A 22,681-nucleotide genomic window follows, 5' to 3' on the forward strand; every position below is an offset into this window, starting at 1 on the left:
CTACCAGCTCCATCTGGTACGCAGGCTGAGACCCTCCCTGCCTGTAGACTGCCTCGCCAGAGTGGTCCATGCTCTGGTTATCTCCCGCTTGGACTACTGCCATGCGCTCTACATAGGGCTACCTATGATGGTGACTCGGAAAGAACTAATCCAGAATGCACCATCAGATATTATTATTATTAGAGTGGCTTCCTTCGAAGCAAGGAAATGTGCAACATCGTGTTCCACATAGTGACCAAGCAAATGCCCCCATGGGAAGCCCATAGCCGGGACCCGAACACACTGGTGTGTTCTCCTGCTCCTGGTTCCCGATACTCAAAGACAAGCTGCCTCCGATCTTGGAGATGTCTCACAGATGTCCTGACTAGCAGCCACTGATAGCTGGATCAGGCCAGTGGCCCATCTAATCCAGCATCCTGTTCTCAGAACTTGAGCATCATAATCATAATTATTATTTTTACGCTGCCCATCTGGCTTGGTTGCCCCAGCCACTCCAGGCAGCTCCCAACAAATAAAAAAGCATAATAAAACATCAGGTATTAAAAGCCTCCTGATACAGGTGTCTTCTAAAAGCCATGTACAGTGGTACCTCTACTTACGAATTTAATGCGTTCCAAACGCACATTCATAAGTCAAAAAAAATTGTAAGTCGAATCCCATAGGAATGCATTGGGAGAAAAAAATTCACAAGTAGAAGCAACCCTATCTAAAAATTCGTAAGTAGGAAAAAATCCTATCTAAACCGCATCCAAGATGGCGGACGGAGCTCCATTCGTAAGTAGAAACATCCGTAAGTAGAGTTATTCGTAAGTAGAGGTACCACTGTAGTTCTTTATCTCCTTGACATCTGACGGGAGGACATTCCAGAGGGAGGGTGCCACTACCGAGAAGGCCCTCTGCCTGCTTCACTGTAGCTTCCCTTCTTGCAGTGAGGGAACCAGCAGAAGACCCTCAGAGGGAGGACCTCAGTGTCCGGGCCGGACGATGGGGGTGGAGATGCTCCTTTAGGTATACTGGGTCATTGAGGGCTTTAAAGGTCAGCACCAACACTTCGATTTGTGCTCGGAAATGTCCTGGGAGCCAACGAAGATCCTTTAGAACAGGTGTTCTATGGTCCCAGCAACCCAGTCTGGCAGCCGCGTTCTTGTCGCTTCCGAGTCACCTTCCAAGGTAGCCGCACAAAGTGCATGGCAGTAGTCCAAGCAGGAGAGAACCAGGCCTCATTTGTTTGTTCTTGTGACCATGTTGATGGTCAATAATAATAATAATAATGTATTTCCATGCCACCTATCTGACTGGGTTGCCCCAGCCACTCTGGGTGGCTCACAACAACAATATAGGAAAAACACAATACAAAACTTCCCTGAAAAGCTTATATGCAAAGCTTTATATTTTTAAGAAAAGAATCTCAAGGTGGTTACAAACATACCTCAAAGCGTCGGATAAATCAATTCAGAATGAAACATGGCTGAAGAAAGTAAAATATAAAGTATACATTCAAAGCAACGCAATGAACAAAAGAACATTCTCTTAAATGTTTTCAAAATAAAACATTACGACACAAGCTATAGCTTAGGGCCCCTCTCTCTTGGGGGCCTCCAAAAAAAAATTAAAAGGAAAAAAAGATGTACATTTCCAAAATATAAGAGAAATAACAAATACAGCATACAGCAACGGTGTTTACTTATGATGTAAGTAATGGCCCCCGCCTGCTAGCCTGCTCCCTAAAATGTCACTGGTTTGCTCATTTCTATATATAGGGTGCCTACATTTTGCAGGTGCAGATGGCTTGAGATACCTACCGGTATTAGGTCCATAAATTACCACATTGCATATATTCAACACAAAAACCAGTGAAAAATTGTTGTTGACAAAGGACAGCTGGACATATAAAGGGCCCCATTACCTAAATCCAGCTCTGATTACGAAGGAGGTCGAGCGCAGAATGCTCATTGAACGCAGCAAAGTTAACACACACAAAAGTTTCGCTTGATTGTTTTGAAATGAAACATTGCTAAAGGTGGCCTCTGGCTTTTTCAGCAGCCTCTGCTTTTGTAGCTGGAGTCAGTCCGGGTCCCACCCTCCCAGGCCAGGAGAGGTTCTGCCAGACTCACAGCCAAGATTATGGCCAAGTCTCTCTTCTGGCAGGATACACAAACTTAGCATTTGAAGTCTCCTCCCATATCACAGCCTCTGCACCTGTGGGATTTCTGCCTGCAGTGCTGTAAGATGCCACGCTTCACACTAGCACCGGGAGTTCTCGCCAGGGTCAAAAGGAATGCTATAAAGAAGGTTATCTCTGAGCATAAGCAGAGTGATGGTTCCCCTTTCCCTGCACTCCACAATTTATCTGTGTCTCTGGGCGGACTCGAGAGTTGCCGTTTCCACCCAAATCGTAAGCACATCTTTACTCAGAAGTAAGGCTCGCTGTTTTCCAAGACGGGAGCTACTTACAGGGAAATTGTGCCGGCTACGGCCTCTCGCTGTCATTGCGGGCTTCCCGACCCAAGGACTCCCTACACTACAGGGCTTACTCCAAATTAAAGGAAGCATAGGATTGCAACCTAAGATTATCCGCTTGCTTTGCATATAGGGTTTCCAGACTCAATAGAGGACAGGACTTCTGTGCCTTTAATTGCCCTGCTCTCTTTTGAGTCTGGAAACCTTAAAGAGAAACCAGAATTCACATGATGCTTGGAAATTAAACAAAGGGTCTGCTGGTTTCTCTTTAAGGTTTCCAGACTCAAAAGAGAGCAGGGCAATTAAAGGCACAGAAGTCCTGTCCTCTCTTGAGTCTATTTGCATATCAGCTTCACAGTTGTATCAGGAACCATTTTTTAAGATTTGATTTTTCACCAAGAGGGAATGAAAGCAATGCTGTTTTCATTTAGCGGGCTGGGAACCACTAACCACCCCAAGAAAATGAAGCTGCGAGAGGGTTGCTGCCCCGGTTGGATTTCTGCCTGCCAGTGCAGGGAGAAAGCTGCTACAGAGGATCGCAACGTCGGCTCCGAATTCACCCACTTCCACTTTCATTTCCTCCAGCGGGGGTGGAGCTTCGCTTCACTTCGCTCGTTTTGAAGCAAACTTTCCAGAACTGGAGGAAAAAATCGCCTTCTCCCCCACCCTTTGCCTCTGGCCCCACCCACATTCCGGAATTCACATGATGCCTGTTTGCTTCCTCGCACACAGCAAGGGAGGGGAGTCACTCCGGAGTATATTAGGAGGTGGGCGCGGTCGTGTCTCTTACAGTTGCTGGAGCTGAAACTCCGTAGGACCCATCAGGTGAGCTAAAAGTTTCTTTCTTTCTTTCCTAATTCAGGTCAGATACTTCGATTTCACTATTCATCTCTTCTTTTAATGCTTCGTATTATCTCCGAGTCTGTATTTGTAGGGCTGTAGCTGGATTTGAAATGTTTAGCTGCCTACCGCAAGTTTTGGGGTCATGGCCAGCTTTTCTATTATTATCGCAAAGTCTAGGGATGTAAAGCTTGCTTAGTTGAGGTATCCTCACATCGCATTTCCCTGCCCCCACGAAATGCTGGGAACTGTAGCTGAGCGCTCATATAGAGCTACAGTTACCAGCATACTGTATTCCGCAAACTATAGTTCCCATGATTTGGGGGTTAGGGTTAAATGTGCTTTCAGTATGGGGGAAATGAATGAGTAGGGCTTAAAGTGTAAAGTAGAGGCAAAAAAGGTCCTCATTTCACATATAGAATTTTAGAGTTGGAAGGGACCCCAACGGTCATCTAGTCCAACCCCCTGGAATGCTGGAATCTCAACCAAAGCATCTCTGGCAGATGGCCATCCAAACTCCCTAAAAACCTCCAAGGAAGGAGAGTGCTCTCAACTGACCTGGAGTGAGACCTTGGGCTGTTATGATTAGTAATTAAAGGTAAAGGGACCCCTGACCATTAGGTCCAGTCGTGACCGACTCTGGGGTTGCGGCGCTCATCTCGCGTTATTGGCCGAGGGAGCCGGCGTACAGCTTCCTGGTCATGTGGGCAGCATGACAAAGCCGCTTCTGGCGAACCAGAGCAGCACACGGAAATGCCATTTACCTTCCCGCTGAAGCGGTACCTATTTATCTACCTGCACTTTGACATGCTTTCGAACTGCTAGGTTGGCAATTACCCATTGACAAATGTTAACACCAGCTCAAAACAGCTTGCAGTCTCAGAAATAAGGCAGTCGTGCCTTGGATCCTGAATGCCTTGGTACTCAGACGTTTTGGCTCCCGAATGCCGCAAGTTTGTGAACATTCTGTGGAACCCAAACGTCTGACAGGGCTCCGCGGTTTCTGATTGGCTGCAGGAGCTTCCAATCAGAAGCCGCGCTTTGGTTTCCGAACGTTTTGGAAGTTGAACGGAGTCCGCTCGACTTCCAAGGTACGACTGTATATAAAATCGCGATAAAACGAACAGAGCTACTGTATGAAAAAGGCTAATTCTCGCCTGGGCCAGCATCCTGTTCTCAAAGCCATCATTGCTAGTAGCCGTCGATAGCCTCTGTGCCTTCCTAGGGAGACTTGGGAGAGGGGCAGAAACTAGATTTCTGCATTGTTGGGTTGTGCGTTACTTGCAAAAGGAATCGCTTGTTGTTTCACCTGCTTAGGAAAATGCTTTAGACCTACCTGCTCAGGGCTGCACTCTGCATTTGAAGCAGGATTGTGCCGTTTTAAGCAGCCCCATCTTCCTTCAAAGAATCGTGGGAACTGTAGTTTTAAGGGTGTTGAGAGTCGCTAAGAGTACCCCCCCCCCGCTCTTTCCCCTCCCAGAGCTACAATTCCCAGAGTTCTCTGGGAAAAGGGATTGATTATTAAAGCACTCTGGGGGGGATTTTTGTTAGAAGAGGGGGGTCATCTTTCAGCATCCTTAACAGCACACCCGACTGTTGAGATTGGACTCCTTTCAAACTCAACCATCCTGTGATTCTAGTTTTGCGTTGGGGTGATCTGTCCTGGCTGCCATTGGCTCATGGCTGATCCTCATAACATGCTCTAGCGCATGTTCAGAGATACTCCTATCTTATTCCTCCACGTGCAGCCATGCTTGGATCTCTGTCGGCTTCCAGGCTGTCGCTATTTGGGGTAGGGTTCAGTCGCACAGTGGCAAGCTCAAGTTGCACAGTTTGGGGAGGCCTCGTGGAACAACACTGCTTCCTGAAAAGCACAGAATACCTTTTTGTGTGTGTGTGTGTGCTAAGGAAAGAGATGAAAAGTAACACAGTAACACAGGAAAGTGCAAAATGACACCTGGCTGTGACTCTTGTCTAACCCCCTCGCAAACAAATTGGAAGGAAATGCTTGGTAAACGTCGTCCGGACAAGCCTGTGGCTAATAATAATAATAATAATAATAATAATAATAAATTTATTACTTATACCCCACCCATCTGGCTGGGCCTCCCCAGCCACTCTGGGCAGCTTCCAACAGGATATTAAAAACACAATCAAACGTTAAAAACTTCCCTTCAGGTGTCTTCTAAAAGTCAGGTATAGTGGTACCTCGGTTTACGAACTTAATCCATTCCGGCAGTCCATTCTTAAACCGAAACCGTTCTTAAACCGAGGCGCGCTTTCCCTAATGAGGCTTCCCGCCTCCAGTGCCCTTCCACCGTTCGGCTTCCATTCTTAGACCAAAGTAAAGTTCGCAAACCGGGACGCTACTTCCGGTTTTGCAGAGTTCGTCAACCAAATTGTTCGTAAACAGGACTGTTCTTAAACCAAGGTACTGCTGAAGTTGCTTATTGCCTTGACATCTGATGGGAGGGCGTTTCACAGGGTGGGCGCCACCACCGAGAAGGCCCTCTGCCTGGTTCCCTGTAACCTCACTTATTGCAGAAGGCCCTCGGAGATGGATTTCAGTGTCCGGGCTGGATGATGGGGGTGGCTACAATTGCTTTGTTAAACATTGGCTATCCGGTTCATCTTAAAACAACTGCGATGGGTTTTGTCTCGCCAAAGAAAAGTGTGTGATGTCGAAACAGCTCTGCTTGAGTAAATGGTGGGGAGTCTTGCAAAAGTTAACTTTTTGGGTGAAGGTTACAGTCCTTCCCATCCCAGAAAATGTGGCAAGGGTAGTTGCCTAGGCTTATGTCACCACACAGGGCTTTCTCTTGCCAAACAAAGAACTTCTGAGTTGGAGGTTGTTTGCCAAGCCAGCCCACCTCCCAAAAGCAAATGATTCTCGGGAGCCTTTATACTGAGTCAGGCCATTGGGTCTTACGACACCCAATGGCATCAACTCTCCAGGGTTCTGCATCCAAAGCCAATTCTGCTACGCCAAGCTTACAGCGCTTCTCCAGGACTCCTGAGTGGCTCACAATTGGTCCATTGCCATTCGGAGTCGGTGTTAGGTTCAATTCTCATATCAAATCATATAGAGCCAGAGTTGGCATTTTGCAAAAGGGGGGAAAAAACACCCACCCAGGGCCAGGTTGAAGACCTCTGCTCCAAACAGGGTGGATTTGATTTAAATCAAATCGATTTAAACCATGATTTAACTCACCAGTCAGTAAGACTTGATTTATTTATTTTATTTTATTTTTTACAGAAAGACTCATTCTTGCTGGTATAATCTTAATATTTCCAACCAGATGAAGGTTTTGTTTTTGGAATAATAAATTTCAAGAGTGGTTTTCACAGTTATAGCAAAAATTACTGATTTGGTTATACTATTAGTATTTTCTTTTCAGCTGTACTTTATTGGAAGGAGAAAAGCAATCATTTCCTTCATAACAATTTAACTAAAACAATAGCATTATAGCATAGGTAACCATGTTTGTTAACTGATGTGGTTAAAAATTTTTTTTTTTAAAAAAAAAACCAACAGACTAAGTTTTAGCACACGTGAAAAACTTAAGATGAATAGCCTTTGGACTATAATGTAACTTAAAGAGAAAATCTTTAGAAATATTTTTCCTCCAAAAGCATTTTATTTTAAAAATCTAGTTTAATTTTTTTTTTAAAAAAAAAAATTACATTTTTAAAAATCCAATTTTTTAAAATTTAATTATTGATTTTTATCCACCCTGACTCCAAAGCACATTTTCCCCCATGTGGTGCACAGATTTGCAACTAGGAAACCTTGAGCCAAGTCCAGCCTCAAGGCCGGTTCCCTGTCAAGGAAAAAGAGTGGGGTGTCTTATTTTCTTTTTGTAAAGAGACTTGTAAGCAGCCCACGTCAAGGGCAGGCGTGATTCTTCCCCCAATCCCAAATCGACCTTCTGGACCTTCTGAGCTGCTAATCGCATGTGGCTGCCTTATCTCCTGACCTCCAACCAGGGAATGTCTTTGTGGCCCTGGATTTTACCCCCAAGATTATCTCTGTATGTGTGACTCAAGAGAGTTCCTTATTACTTCTTAGCTGCAAGAATGTCGTCTTCGGAAAGTGCTGCTGTTGCTTCTACAGTAACCGAAGAACAAGACCCGAAAGTAAGTGGCTGGTTTTGTTTTTTTCCAACGATTTGTGTTTTGTATAGTTCAACCTTATTACAATTTCCATTTGGCATGTCTGTTTCTCCGTTTCCTCCAAAGAGCTCAAGGCAGCGACTCTCCCTCTCTCTGCCCCGCATTTAATCCTTCCCGAAAACCTTCCGAGGTTGATTTTGGCTGAGGGAGAGTCCTTGGGCCCCAAGGACACCCACCGAACTTCCTGGCTTGAGTGCGAGATTTGAACCCGGGTCTCCTAGTCGGGCACTCTGACCGCTACACCACACTGCCCCGCCCCCCATCAAATGCCAGTGATGGGTTCCTCGGCACACTTGACAGATCCTTACGCAATTGCCAGAGGCCCAGGGCAGGGTTGGCGGCAAGGTCTAAGAGGAGGAGGAGGAGGAGAGTTTGGATTTGATATCTCGCTTTATCACTACCTGAAGGAGTCTCAAAGCGGCTAACATTCTCCTTTCCCCTCCTTCCCCACAACAAACACTCTGTGAGGTGAGTGGGGCTGAGAGACCTCAGAGAAGTGTGACTAGCCCAAGGTCACCCAGCAGCTGCATGTGGAGGAGCGGAGACGCGAACCCCGTTCCCCAGATTATGAGTCTACCGCTCTTAACCACTACACCACACTGGCTCTCAAGAGGGACAGAGTTCGAAACGTGTGCAAGAGACTGCGTTCGGATCTTCCCCAGAAACAATGGGGGCTACTCTAAAGAGTAGAAAGCTTTAAGCGCTGGAGCTTGCCGTTTCAAAATCCCTGCTTAAATGTGATTGCAACAAAAGTGGCACAAAGGCAGCCCCATCTCACGGGAGCAAAAGTCAACTCCCGGCTGCCGTGCTCGGACTGGCTTGTTTCCAAAGGAATTGCATTTGATGGGCTGCCCCAGGCCTGACCGTCTTGCAGAGCGAAGCTGAAATAACAAAACTGTCTGGTCCTATTTTAGAGGTTGGGCAGTGGCAAAGGTCAGCACCAAAACTTTGAATTGTACTTGGCAATGGCAGCCAAGTAGCAGATGGATAGACAAACAGGGCACCTCTGCAAACATTACTGCAGTTCACTCTCCCTTCCCACGAGTTTGGGCTGCAATTCCCAGCTCCTTTAAACTACAGTTCCCAGGAATCTTTCCTGGGGGGGTGGGGGGTAGAGAGAGAAGTCGTGTGCTTTAAACGCACATTGGATGTGCTTAAATGTATTTTGGTGTACTGTTGCATTGCCAGTCGAGGGACCTCAAAGCACGGCTGGCTGGTGTTTTAATTTTTTTGTGATGATTTTATTATTAGAACCCTGCCCATCTGACTGGGTTGTCCCAGCCACTCTGGGTGACTTCGGGCATATACAATAACACAATAAAACATGAAAGGAAAAAAAAAACTTCCCTTTGCAGGGCTGCCTTCAGGTGTCTTCTAAAGTTCCTCTGAACTTTGCCATTTTACAGCATCATTAGCCTGACTAGCCAACAGTGACTTTTGGTAGCCCTGAGTGCGCAGTTCATAGACGACAATTGATTCCATTGTGAGGTCGGCTGGGCCGAGAGATGACAGTGACTGGCCCCGGCTTGAGTCAGGATTCGAACTCGGGACGCTCGGACGCTCTAATCACTGTCTACGCATGGCAGCACAATTGTCTTCCCTCTGCCCATCGACCTGCGAGTCACACTGCCCCGGTTAACCACAATTTCTAGTTTTTCTGCAACTTTTATTGAGGTGGAAGCGCCATGCCTAAACTCAGAATGCCAAATCTTCGGCAGCTGTGGGCTCCTGTGGAGAACTGAACGGCTCCTCTTTAATCCCCTTTTCTGGCTTCTACGTTCAGAGGCTCCCAGTGGACTAGAGGCCAGAGTTCGAGTCATGCTGCGTCATGAAACTCATGACTCCCATGCTATCTCTCGCCCCAACCTACTTTATGAGGTCAAATGTCCAGGTTGCACAATCAGGATTGATTGATTGATTTGTTTCCAAGGGGACTGAATTGTGACAACCCACCGTTGGAGACTTCTGCTGCGGCAGCATGGGAAAAACTAGTTTCCTTTTGCAGAATCTCTTGTCTCGGATAATATTCCCTCCTTGCAGCCGCTAAGATCCTCAGAACCCTAGCTGGCTTTGTGGAATCATAGAGTCAGAAGGGACCCTAAGGGGCATCTATTCCAACCCCCAGCAGTATAGGAATCCATCTCTTGGGTTCGCAGAGTCCCTGGTGCGATTCTCGCTGCTAGGGAATCCCTGTTTCATCATAGGATACCTTTCCTATTACTGCTTTTGAGAGGTGAGGGGACCTCTGGTTTGCAGATCAGTTTAGGCCTGCCCAAGTGGGTCCAGTTCAGCCCCAGATGCTATCGTCCACAATATCTCAGGTAGGTACAGCATGAGACTCTTAAACCTCAGGGTCGTGGGTTCAAGTCCCGTGCTAGGCGAAAGATTCCTGCATTGCAATAGGTTTTTGAACTAGCTGGTCCTTCCCAACTCTGCAATTCTATGGTTGACTATGCCCCTTTTAAACATGTTTGTTTTTGTTTCGTGCTCTCATTTTGTATCGTGTTATGAACTTCCCTGTCATCTTCAGAAGAAGAGTGTTACACGAAATAAATGCAGAAATAAATTAAAACCCATTGAGATTTCAGTGGGAAATTCTCCGAGTCTCCACCACCACCCCAAGCAATGTATCGTTGCATGTCATTTTCACAAATATATGCATTTTTTTAAAATGTGCCCTTTCTTGTACACCGTTCTTACCTGGATTCTATGTTTAAAGGAGAAGGGGAGACAGGATCCCCCCCCCCAAAAAAAACCACTGACATTTGAGGCTGAAACAAGAGCTGGGCTGTGTGGCCTGTCCTAAAACCTTTTGCAAAAGGGGGCACTGAAGGGTTTCACAGAATCGTAGAATCGTCGAGTTGGAAAGGGACCCCAGGGGTCATCCAGCCTGACCCCCTGCGATGCAGGAATCTCAGCTAAAGCATCCACAACAACCTCTGCTTAGAAACCTCCAAGGAAGGTTCCCTGGCTGGTTAGGCACTTGGACTGGTGGTTAGGCACCACAGTTCAAGAAGGATACTGACAAGCTGGAACGTGTCCAGAAGAGGGCAACCAAAATGGTCAAGGGCCTGGAAACGATGCCTTATGAGGAACGGCTTAGGGAGCTGGGTATGTTTAGTCTGGAGAAGAGAAGGTTAAGGGGTGATATGATAGCCATGTTCAAATATATCAAAGGATGTCATATGGAGGAGGGAGAAAGATTGTTTTCTGCTGCTCCAGAGAAGCGGACACGGAGCAATGGATTCAAACTACAAGAAAGAAGATTCCACCTAAATATAAGAAAAAACTTCCTGACAGTAAAAGCTGTTCGGCAGTGGAATTTGCTACCAAGGAGTGTGGTGGAGTCTCCTTCTTTGGAGGTCTTTAAGCAGGGGCTTGACAGGCATATGTCAAGAATGCTTTGATGGTGTATCCTGCTTGGCAGGGGGTTGGACTGGATGGCCCTTGTGGTCTCTTCCAACTCTATGATTCTAAACCGCACTCAAGGGATTTTGAGAGATGCCGCAGGGCTTTCCTCCCCGTACCCGCAGAGAGAAGGGAGGAGAAACCTCTTCCCCTCTTGCCGCCAGCCTGCTTTTCCTGCTACATTCGCTGCCCTTGCCCTTTCCTCTCCAGGGTCTGTTCCCTTAAACTCACACATATCTCTGGACCTCTTTCCCAAGAAGAGCCTGCTGGATTAGTCCAGCATCCTGTTTTGAGCCAGGAATGCCGTTTGGCTCGCCTATATGATTCAGCCAAGTTTCTAGTCCTCAACTAGTCCTTCCATTCTTTTTCTCCTCCTCCCTTCCCCTCCCCAGCCCCCCAAAATATCCTGGTCAGGATGTAGCAGGCATGGCCTTGATAAATCTTGCCTCACCTCTTTCCATACTTTAATGCAATTGTTCTGGGAAAGCGCTGCAGTTTTTGTGTGTTAACCAAATATGCCAACTTTTCTCCACCCCAATGTCTGTTTTGTTTTGCAGACCCTCTTGATGCGCCGGGGTTCTTTTGCCAAGATTTTAGTTTTATAGAAAACAGCCAAGTCTCCAAATAGTTTTATCTCCCTTCGTACCGTCTTCGTGTTTCCCAATGGATGATCAACAAATAATAACTGTGTTGTCTGCAAAGGCCCTAAATTTATATATCTACGTTATATCTTCCATTCTTTTTCTCCTCCCTCCCCAACCCCAAAAATCCTGCTCAGAATGTAGCGGGCAGGGTAGCCAACCTACCACTGGTCAGTTCTGCCTACAACATGGTCTCTGCAGCATATACTTCCACGAAGGAGAGCCACCCTTATGTGAAATCCGTCTGCGACGTGGCCGAGAAAGGCGTCAAGACCATTGCTTCAGCGGCTGCCAGCGGTGCTCAGCCCATCTTGAGCAAACTCGAGCCCCAGAGTGAGTGGCCTGCCCAGTTGCCGGGAGGCGGGGGGGGGGTTGCCGTCCTGCTTGCTCTGGTGGCAACGCTGCAGTTTGCACTTCAGCTGTGTTTTGGAGGCGAACGGGGGACTAGGGCCGTACAGTGGTACCTCAGTTTATGAACACAACTAGCGTCATTCAGCCCGTTAAGTAAACGGGCGCTAGCCGGGCGGGAACGGAGGGGAAGCCCTGGGACCGCGCAGGCGTCGCCTCCGCCGCCGCCTCCACCGGCGGGGATGTGCGTCGAGGTCTTATACAGTGGTACCTCGGTTTATGAACACAATTGGTTCCGGAAGTCTGTTCATAAACTGAAGCGTTCATAAACTGAAGCGAACTTTCCCATTGAAAGTAATGGAAAGTGGATTAATCCATTCCAGACGGGTCCGCGGAGTACTCAACCTGAGGCATACTTAACCCGAAGCATGGGTGTAATTGGTTACGGAAGTCTGTTCATAAACTGAAGCGTTCATAAACTGAAGCGAACTTCCCCATTGAAAGTAATGGAAAGTGAATTAATCCGTTCCAGATGGGTCCGCGGCGTTCGTAAACCGAAAATTCGTAAACCGAGGTGTTCATAAACCGAGGTTCCACTGTATTAAGAATATCCAGCCCTGTGGTGCAAAGCTCCCTCTGGCACCCCTTCCCCCGCTTTCCCAGAGTTTTTTTTTAGGGAGGACGGCACTGCCGGCGGGGCTGGAGGAGGCGGGCAGCGGCTGGAGGGCAGCTGCTCCGGCGGGGAAGAGGCAGAGGCTGGACACGGCACCTCCTGGCTCAGCTGGCCGCTTCATGCCGCGGTGGCCACGGCAGACAGAGGCTCCGGGCCAGGCGCTGCTTCGGCAAGGCATGGAGGAGGCAGGCAAGGGCAGTGAGCTGATGCCAGGAGGCACCGCGTCCAACCTCCGCCTCTTCCCTGATGCCCTCCAAAACTTGGCGCCCAGGGCGCTTCTATGGGTAAGACACCCCTGTGGGTGACCTTGCCTTGATGAACCTACGGTCTAAAATCCAGGGTATGTCAAAAGCCCAATTGCTTGGTTACAGGAGTGCCAACTTGGCCCCACGACCGTGGGTTCCCAGGGCCATGGGTAAACCGCCGAGCCTCTTGGGCTTGCTGATCAGAAGAACAGCAGGTTCGAGTCCCTGCAATGGGGTGAGCTCCTGTTGCTCTGTCCCAGCTCCTGCCAACCTAGCAGTTCGAAAACACGCCAGTGCAAGTAGATAAATAGGTACTGCTCCGGCGGGAAGGCAAACGGCGTTTCTGTGCACTGTGGTTTCCATTACGGTGCCCCGTTGCGCCAAAAGTGGTTTAGTCATGCAGGCCACATGACCCGGAAAGCTGTCTGCGGATAAACACCGGCTCCCTCGGCCTGAAAGCGAGATGAGCGCCGCAACCCCATAGTCGCCATTGACTGGACTTAACCATCCAGGGGTCCTTTACCCTTACCTTACCTTGCATGTCCCCGGCCCCTTCATGGGGAATTTTGTGGGTGCTTGAGAACCCATGGCCCCAGGGAGTTAGCAACTATGCTTGGTTGAAAGCTCTGGAGAACATAGTTATTATCTTTTATATAATTAACTTGCAACCTGAAAGGAAGCCCAGGGCAGCAAACTGACTCCAGGATGATAACGATGATGATGATTAAGATGATAATTAATATTTCACCCATCTGACTGGGTTGCCGCAGCCACTCTGGGCAACTTCCAACAAATTTAAACACAGTAATCAAACATAAAAAACCTTCCCTAAATAGGGCTGCCTACAGATGTCTTCTAAATGTCAGGTAGTTGTTTATTTTATGACATCTGTTGGGAGGGCGTTCCACAGGGAGGGCGCCACCACTGAGAAGGCCCTTTGCCTGCTTCCCTGCAACCTCGCTTCTCGCAGTGAGGGAACCACCAGAAGGCCCTCAGAGTTGGGCCTCAGGGCCCCCTCTGTGGGACCCCCCCCCATCAGATATCAAGCAGCTGGGTAGCTCTGCAACCTTTAGAAGACATCGGAAGGCAGCCCTCCATAGGGAAGCTTTTTAACGTTTAATGTTTTATTATGTTTTTATATGTTGGAAGCCGCCCAGAGAGGCTGGGGCAACCCATTCAGATGGGTGGGTTATAAATATATTATTATTATTTTATTATATTTAGGATGTGGAAATGGGTGGGGAAAGAAAAGTATACTACATCGCCAAAAGAATTAACAATTACAATTCCATATATTCTTGTCTAATATATAGATACTATTACTATTATTCCTCATTCAGTTTCAACAGCCAACGAGTTTGCCTGCAAAGGGCTGGACAAGCTGGAGGAAAACCTGCCGATTCTTCAACAGCCCACCGATAAGGTAAATAGCGATGTCCTTCCTGGAGGGCAGGACTGACTGTTCCCTCTTCCTATGTCCAGGGAATTCTGCAATGTGTATTAACTCTGCAACATCCTGACTGGGTTAAACAAGTTAGGGAAGCGTCCCAGAGAGAGATTAAGGTGGGGGCGGGGCGGACTTGCTGTTCATTTTTGTTGTTGTTGTTTAGTCGTTTAGTCGTGTCTGACTCTTCGTGACCCCATGGACCAGAGCACGCCAGGCACTCCTGTCTTGCACTGCCTCCCGCAGTTTGGTCAAACTCATGTTCGTAGCTTCGAGAACACTGTCCAACCATCTCGTCCTCTGTCATCCCCTTCTCCTTCTGCCCTCAATCTTTCCCAACATCAGGGTCTTTTCCAGGGAGTCTTCTATTCTCATGAGGTGGCCAAAGTATTGGAGCCTCAGCTTCAGGATCTGCCCTTCCAGTGAGCACTCAGGGCTGATTTCCTTCAGAATGGAGAGGTTTGATCTTCTTGCAGTCCATGGGACTCTCAAGAGTCTCCTCCAGCACCATAATTCAAAAGCATCAATTCTTCAGCGATCAGCCTTCTTTATGGTCCAGCTCTCACTTCCATACATCACTACTGGGAAAACCATAGCTTTAACTATACGGACCTTTGTCGGCAAGGTGATGTCTCTGCTTTTTAAGATGCTATCTAGGTTTGTCATTGCTTTTCTCCCAAGAAGCAGGCGTCTTTTAATTTCGTGACTGCTGTCACCATCTGCAGTGATTAAGGAGCCCAAGAAAGTAAAATCTCTCACTGCCTCCATTTCTTCCCCTTCTATTTGCCAGGAGGGGATGGGACCAGTGGCCATGATCTTAGTTTTTTTTGATGTTGAGCTTCAGACCATATTTTGCGCTCTCCTCTTTCACCCTCATTAAAAGGTTCTTTAATTCCTCCTCGCTTTCTGCCATCAAGGTTGTGTCATCTGCATATCTGAGGTTGTTGATATTTCTTCCAGCAATCTTAATTCCGGCTTGGGATTCATCTAGTCCAGCCTTTCGCATGATGAATTCTGCATATAAGTTAAATAAGCAGGGAGACAATATACAACCTTGTCGTACTCCTTTCCCAATTTTGAACCACTCAGTTGTTCCATATCCAGTTCTAACTGTAGCTTCTTGTCCCACATAGAGATTTCTCAGGAGACAGATGAGGTGATCAGGCACTCCCATTTCTTTAAGAACTTGCCATAGTTTGCTGTGGTCGACACAGTCAAAGGCTTTTGCATAGTCAATGAAGCAGAAGTAGACATTTTTCTGGAACTCTCTAGCTTTCTCCATAATCCAGCGCATGTTTGCTATTTGGTCTCTGGTTCCTCTGCCCCTTCGAAATCCAGCTTGCACTTCTGGGAATATTAACAACAAGCAGAATATTAAAAACACGATAAAACATATGAAACTGTCCTCTAGATCATTTCGGGCACCAAAGATCTGGTGACCTCCACCATGACGGGAGCCAAGGACGCCATCAGCAGCACGGTCTCGGGTGCGAAGGACGCCGTTGCCAGCACCGTGACCGGGATGGTGGATCGAACCAAGGAGGCAGTCCAAGGGGGCGTCGAGATGACCAGGTCCGCAGTGGCCAGCGGAGTCAACACAGTGATGGGCTCTTCCATGGGGCAGATGGTGACCAGCAGTGTGGATGCTGTGCTGGGTAAATCGGAACAGCTGGTGGACCACTACCTTCCCATGACGGATGAGGAGCTGGGTGAGGCCCTTCACGCTTTCAGCTTTCCACAGAGTTGGATTAGACCCTGGTGGTCATCTAGACCAACCCGGGAAGAGTCATAGAATCATAGAGTTGGAAGAGACCACAAGGGCCATCCAGTCCAACCCCCTGCCAAGCAGGAAACACCATCAAAGCATTCTTGACATATGCCTGTCAAGCCTCTGCTTAAAGACCTCCAAAGAAGGAGACTCCACCACACTCCTTGGCAGCAAATTCCGCTGCCGAACAGCTCTTACTGTCAGGAAGTTCTTCCTAATGTTCAGGTGGAATCTTCTTTCTTGAAGTTTGAATCCATTGCTCCATGTTCTTGAAGTTTGAATCCATTGCTCCGTGTCGCTGGATTGTCTCCCAAGGCTGACAATCTCAGCAGGCTGGGGTTACGGGGCAGCTCGCCTGCAACCCGCTTGTTACCTGGGGTTTCTAAAATGGGCTTCATTTAGTGCTCCTGGGGGAGCCCTGAAATTCTTAACAAGAGCCCTGCGAGGGAGACCGCTTCCGTCTCCGCAGAGGGACTGATTCAGCTGCAAACAAGTGAGACTTGTGACAGAATATGAGGGTGCGTTCTGTCCTGGGAGTAGGAGTGTTCCTGTTCAGGGTTCCTGCCAGCCCCTGCCCTCTTTCCACTGCCTTTCCCATCTGGCAACATATGTACCCGGTGTGGTGTAGTGGTTAAGAGCGGTAGACTCCTAATCTGGGGAACCGGGTTCGCGTCTCCGCTCCTCCACATGCAGCTGCTGGGTGACCTTGGGCTAGTCACACTTCTTTGAAGTCTCTCAGCCCCCCTCACCTCACAGAGTGTTTGTTGTGGGGGAGGAAGGGAAAGGAGAATGTTAGCCGCTTTGAGACTCCTTTGGGTAGAGATAAAGCGGGATATCAAATCCAAACTCTTCTACCCCTTTGGTTTCAGATTTAAGAATTGAACACCAGCGCCGTCCGTTAAGAGTTTGGGTGTAATCTTTGACACCTCCCTTTCTATGGAGGTGCAGGTTGCAGCCATAACAAAGGCGGCATTTTTTTCATCTCCGCTGAGCTAAGCAGTTGGTCCCTTACCTCTCTCGCCCTGATCTGGCCACTGTGATCCACGCAACAATCACCTCCAGGCTTGATTATTGTAACTCACTCGACACAGGGCTGCCCTTGAGACTGACCCATAAACTCCAGCGGGTGCAGAATGCCACGGCAAGACTCCTTACGGCGTCTTCGCTGCGGGATCACATTCACCCAGTGCTATACCAGCTGCACTGGCTCTTGGTGGAGTACAGGATCGGGTTTAAGGTGCTGTTTTTAACCTTCAAAGCCCTATACGGCCTAGGACCCTTGGACCTACGGGACGACCTCTCCTGGTATGTCCCACGGAGGACCTTACGGTCTTCATATAAAAACATCTTGGAGATCCCAGGCCACAGGGAGGTTAGGCTGGCCTCGACCAGAGCCAGGGCTTTTTTGGCCATGGCCCCGATCTGGTGGAACGCTCGGTCACAAGAGACTACGGCTCTGCGGGATTTGACATCTTTTTGCAGGGCCTGCAAGACAGAGCTGTTCCGCCAGGCCTTGGGCCAAGGCACAGTCTGACCCCCCTCCCTCCTTCTGTAATGCTCACAGAATTCTAGATCAATGGTTGCTATTGAATTGATTCTGAATTGATTTTAGAATGTATTTTAATTGACTGTGCGATTTTATGTGCACTGTGCTATTTTTATCTGTTGTTAGCTGCTCTAAGCCCCGCTTTGGCCGGGGAGGGCGGGATATAAATAAAAATTTATTATTAATAATATTAATATTATTATACTCCTCCGGAGTTCATGCTTAATACCTTACTTCGGGTCAAGGAGCCACTATAGCTGCTGGAGGGCTGTGAAAATTCGAGTCCCAGGCTTTTTAGATTCATCTACTCATGTACTACGGGGCGCGGGTTAAACCACAGAGCCTAGGACTTGCTGATCAGAAGGTCGGTGGTTCGAATCCCCGCGACGGGGTGAGCTCTCATTGCTCGGTCCCAGCTCCTGCCCACCTAGCAGTTCGAAAGCACGTTAAAGTGCAAGTAGATAAATAGGTACCACTACAGCGGGAAGGTAAATGGCATTTCCGTGTGCTGCTCTGGTTTGCCAGAAGCGGCTTTGTCATACTGGCCACATGGCCTGGAAGCTGTATGCCGGCTCCCTCGGCCAATAGAGCGAGATGAGCGCCGCAACCCCAGAGTCTGTCACGACTGGACCTAATGGTCAGGGGTCCCTTTACCTTTACCCATGTACAATTTGAAATCCAAGTAGAGCCAGATGTGGATTCCCCCCCCCCAGCTCTCCTACCCCACTAGGGTTTTGCCTCAGGTGCCAAACCGTCTCTGGCTGGCCCTGAAGAGTTTCCAAGAAGACACTTAAATGCTTGGGTTTTCTCCTAGCTAAGCTGGCCACCTCCGTCGAGGGTTTTGAAATCGCCACCGTGGAGCAGCAGAAGGAGCAGAGGAGCTACTTTGTGCGCCTGGGGTCTCTCTCGTCCAAGGTCCGCCACCGAGCCTACCAGCACTCTCTGGGCAAGCTGAGAGATGCCAAGCAGGGCACCCAGGATGCCCTCGCCCAGCTGCACCAAACCATCGAGCTGGTAAGAAGCATTCTGGCTAGAGCAGGCGATGGGGCAGCCCAGATATTGCCGGGCTCGCAACTCCCATTAGCCCCGGCCAGCATCATGGTTGGGGGTAGTTTGTTTATTTCATAAATTTATACACCTCTTGGTTCTGAAAACTGCAACCTCCAAAGCCGTTTGCAGAAAGCTGAAGAGAGAGAGAGAGAACAACATTCAGCTCTTGCAAGATTTTTCTTAAAGCACGCTATAAATTCATTAAAGTTTGGAGGGTTGTGTTCAGTTGCTCAGAGTAGACCCATCGGAATCAATCAGCCCGTTAGTGGCTGTTGACTTCAGTGGGTTGAATATGACCTGGAATTTTTTTATTTTTAAAAAATTGAAATCATTTTTTATGATTTTACAAGTGTAGAGTTATAACAATGCAAAATACATATCCATATTTAGAGATTTCTCTGAGTCTCTAGACTTCCCACCTTTCCCCTCCATGGGTCCTGTTATAAACCTTTTCAACTGCATATTATTTCATCATCCAAATTTTAGGTGTCTCCATTTTATCTGTAGTGTCTTCTACATTACAAGTGTTACTGCAGTCCTGCTAATGTTTTCATCTGCTTACAGTGGTCTCTCAAGTAATTTTGTTTTTAAAAATTCCATTCTTTATTGAAGTTTTGGTTTTCTTGGTTCCTGTGCTTCCTGGTCATAGTTTTGCCATTTTGGCATAATTCCAACAGTTTAGTTTGTCATTTTCCCCTGGTAGAGACTTTGTCTTCTTTCCATCTCTGGGCTAATAACATCCGCGCGGCTGTCATCGCGTACATAAAAAGCCTTTTCTGCTCCTTTGAGATCTCTGTATCTACAAGTCCTAATAAAAAAGCTTCTGGGTTGTTGTTTTTATATATAAGTTATTTTAAACATTTTTTTTCAATTCATTGTACCGTCGTACCTTGGATCTCAAACACCTTTGCTCCCAAACAAATCGGCTCACAAGCGATCGAAACGCGGAAGTGAGTGTTCCGGTTTTCAAATGATTTTCAGAAGCCGAACGTCTGGTGCAGCTTCCGATTGGCTGCAGGAGCTTCCTGCAGCCAATCAGAAGCTGTGCTTTGGTTTCTGAATGTTTAGGAAATTGAAAGGACTTCCGGAATGGATTCTGTTCGACTTTCAAGGTACAGTGGTGCCTCGCTTAACGAATGCCCTGCTTAATGAAATTTCCGCTTAATGAAAGGATTTTTCGAGTGGAGGTTGCCTCGCTAGACGAATTCGTTTTATGAAAAATTCATCTAGCGAATCGTGTTTTCTCCCATAGGAATGCATTGAAATTCAATTAATGCATTCCTATGGGCAAAAAAAAAATCAAAAAAAATTCAATGCATTCCTATGGGATTCGCTAGACGAATTTTTCGTTATAAGAAAAGACCCGTGGAACAAATTAAATTCGTCTAGCGAGGCACCACTGTACGACTGTTTATCATTTCCCAGAATGCTTTTATTACCTTGCACGTCCACCACATAATAATAATAATAACTATTATTATTAATTTATTATTTATACCCCCGCCCATCTGCCTTGAGATGCCTTCTAAAGGTCTGGTAATTGTTGTTCTCTTTGACCTCTGGTGGGAGGGCAGATAGTTGTTTCAAAGTCAGGTAGTTGTTTATTCCCTTGACATCTGATGGGAGGGTATTCCACGGGGAGGGTGCCACCACCGAGAAGGCCCTCCATAACTTGGCTTATCGTAGCGAGGGAACCACCAGAAGGCCCTTGGCACTGGATCTCAGTGTCTGGCCAGAACGATGGGGGTGGAGACGCTCCTTCAGTATACTGGGCCGAGGTCGTAAAAGGTGTCTGGAAACTCTTCTTACCCTGCGAAAGAGTCTCATGGCTGCAAAAGGGGCTGCTGTTGATTGTCTTCTTCTGTCCTCCCAGATGGAACATGTCAAACAAGGGATGGATCAGAAGATCCAAAGTGGGCAAGAGAAGGTGCACCAGATGTGGAGGCAATGGAGTCAGAAGCAGTCCCCCGAGCTGAGCCAGGAGAACGTCCCTGAGCCTGAGGTACGTAAATCACTTTCGGGAGGCCCCTGCGAGATGCCCCAGCCTTTGCAAAACCTTGACGTGATCTTTTTTTGGGGGGGGGGAAATATATGATAAGAATAATATTGGAGAAAACTGGGTATTGAAACTTGCTTAACCTAAATCATATATCCCAGTTTCCAGCGGCCCTTTAAAGTACGTGTCACGCAGAGTATACGCAGTCAGAAGTCGACCTGGCTAAGAAAACACTACCAAGAGCGTAGGGAATTATCTCCCTTATATGAAATCCCTTACTAGCTGCACACTTGTAAAAGTATACAGATGAAAATATAAACAGTTGGGTTTCTTTAACTGAAAAAACAAACTGACTCAAAGAAGTATCTGAAGAAGTGTGCATGCACACGAAAGCTCATACCAAAATAAAAACTTAGTTGGTCTTTAAGGTGCTACTGAAGGAATTTTTTTATTTTGACTCAAAAGAGACTTTAAACTAAAGATGAATGCTTTCTCTCTTAGCAACTTTATCTACCCACATTCCAACCTTCAATCCATTCCAAACCTCCCACAAACTCCCACATAGCTCCCATTAAACTACCCAAGAATTAACAGCAAACTAGCTTTATAACTAAACAACTTTCATACTAAGATTCAACTTGGAATCTCTTAAACTGAGAACAACTGAAAATCAACTAAGTATTCTCCAACTACGGTACTGATCTCACTGAGAGATAACAGTTCTCCTAAGAGATACATTCAACTGAGAGAGTGATCTACTAAAAGATACAGAAAGCTTTCTGGCAGAGCCTTCTATACAAGGAGCAGAGCCCACGCCTGTGAACAATTAACAGAAATCACCGGCACCTGTTTCTCTTAGACAGCCAGTATTTACATTAGACAGGCTCTAAAGTAACTTGACTATTCAAAAAATCCAACATGATATTGCCCTCTTCCAGCAGATGGAGACTCAAGCCTTGGAGGTCTCCCGCAGCCTGGCCCAGCAGCTTCAGTCTGCCACCATGACGTTGGTCTCCAACCTCCAAGGCCTCCCGGCCAACCTCCACGAAAAAGTGGGCCTCCTCCGCCAGAACGCCGAGGAGATCCGCCTGGCCTTTGTGTCTGCCGAGTCCTTCCACGACCTCTCCGGCACCATCTTGGCCCAGAGCAGGGAGAAGGCCTCCAAGCTCCGCCAGCTGACCGACGAGTTGATGGACCACGTGGTGCAAAACGCCCCCCTCTCTTGGCTGGTGGGACCCTTTGCTGCGTCCGGCAAGGCGGAGGCAGAGGAAATAGAGATGCAGTAGTAGTAGCATGCAAGAGTGCCAGACCTTTTGAAGGCCTTGAACCAAGGAGAAGACCCCAACTCTAGGACACATCCATTTAGTTTGGGAGACGTAAATTTGAGAGGGAGTGTTTTGAGGGGTTAAGTTACTGTTTTTGCCTCTTTCTTCAGTTAGGCACCAGCTTAGCTGAACAGTCATCTTGGAGCAAATTCCTTGCACGCGACTAGTTTTTTTTTTGTACCAAATTCCCTCATTCTCAAGAAGGGGTACTTCTTGAGATTGGGGTGAACCGCTATCTAGTTAAGAGCAAATCCCATTTTCTTCTCCTTTCCTCCCAAAATACTTTCCTCCCCTCTGAGTAAAGCTTAATTGACTGATCCTGAATCTCAAGCCAACGGAATAGTTGGGTAGAGGTGAAATGAGATGGCAGTTCGGCTTCCTCTCAGCCATCCATGTGTCCTTAAAAGATTGTATTGTGTATGTTCCTTTTATGGAATTTGTCCCTTCCACGACTTCCTCCTAGCTCCACGTGTCACATTATGTACACTCAGTGCCTTGATTCGTAAATAAAACACTTGCCGCATTGAAAATACGAGCCGTCTTCAATTAGCAGGGAGGTGGGCAGCAGTCTTGCTACATCGACAGTCCATGGGGGCCACCTGTGATGGTCCCTTGGCGGACTTGCTGGCATCTCCAGAGAATGCTACTTCCCATGGCCTCCAGGGGGAGGTGGAATAGTGAGGACTAGAACCTTGATGGCGGATGACATGAGGTGGAAAAGATGGGGTGGATCCTGCATACAGAAGAATGGGAGGGATCAAGTT

General features: G+C 47.5%; 1 protein-coding gene across 3 annotated transcripts; it reads left to right on the forward strand.

The window, feature by feature from the left end:
- Window positions 1–3,223: 3,223 nt before the first annotated feature.
- On the forward strand, window positions 3,224–22,447 carry LOC118086456 (perilipin-3). 3 transcript variants are annotated; one of them, XM_035118071.3, is made up of 8 exons: window positions 3,224–3,285; window positions 7,370–7,437; window positions 11,660–11,855; window positions 14,129–14,211; window positions 15,644–15,941; window positions 18,361–18,560; window positions 20,470–20,598; window positions 21,531–22,447. In XM_035118071.3, the coding sequence occupies exons 2-8, from the start codon at window positions 7,378–7,380 to the stop codon at window positions 21,876–21,878; spliced, it is 1,314 nt and encodes a 437-aa protein (XP_034973962.1). In that variant the 5' UTR covers window positions 3,224–3,285; window positions 7,370–7,377; the 3' UTR covers window positions 21,879–22,447. The 3 variants fall into 3 exon arrangements, with proteins under 3 accessions (XP_034973962.1, XP_034973964.1, XP_088529098.1); XM_035118073.3 differs by having other exon boundaries at window positions 21,534–22,447; XM_088672972.1 differs by lacking the exons at window positions 3,224–3,285; window positions 7,370–7,437 and adding an exon at window positions 9,446–9,794.
- Window positions 22,448–22,681: the final 234 nt, after the last annotated feature.

Source organism: Zootoca vivipara, chromosome 6 (genome assembly GCF_965207765.1).
Source record: "Zootoca vivipara chromosome 6, rZooViv2.hap1.1, whole genome shotgun sequence".
Lineage (NCBI taxonomy): Eukaryota > Metazoa > Chordata > Lepidosauria > Squamata > Lacertidae > Zootoca > Zootoca vivipara.

Coding starts and splice junctions, on each gene's coding strand:
- LOC118086456 (XM_035118071.3), top strand. CDS start 7,378: ATGTCGTCTTCGGAAAGTGCTGCTGTTGCTTCTACAGTAACCGAAGAA. Junction 18,561..20,469: donor TGCACCAAACCATCGAGCTG/GTAAGAAGCATT, acceptor CTGTCCTCCCAG/ATGGAACATGTCAAACAAGG. Junction 20,599..21,530: donor AGAACGTCCCTGAGCCTGAG/GTACGTAAATCA, acceptor GCCCTCTTCCAG/CAGATGGAGACTCAAGCCTT.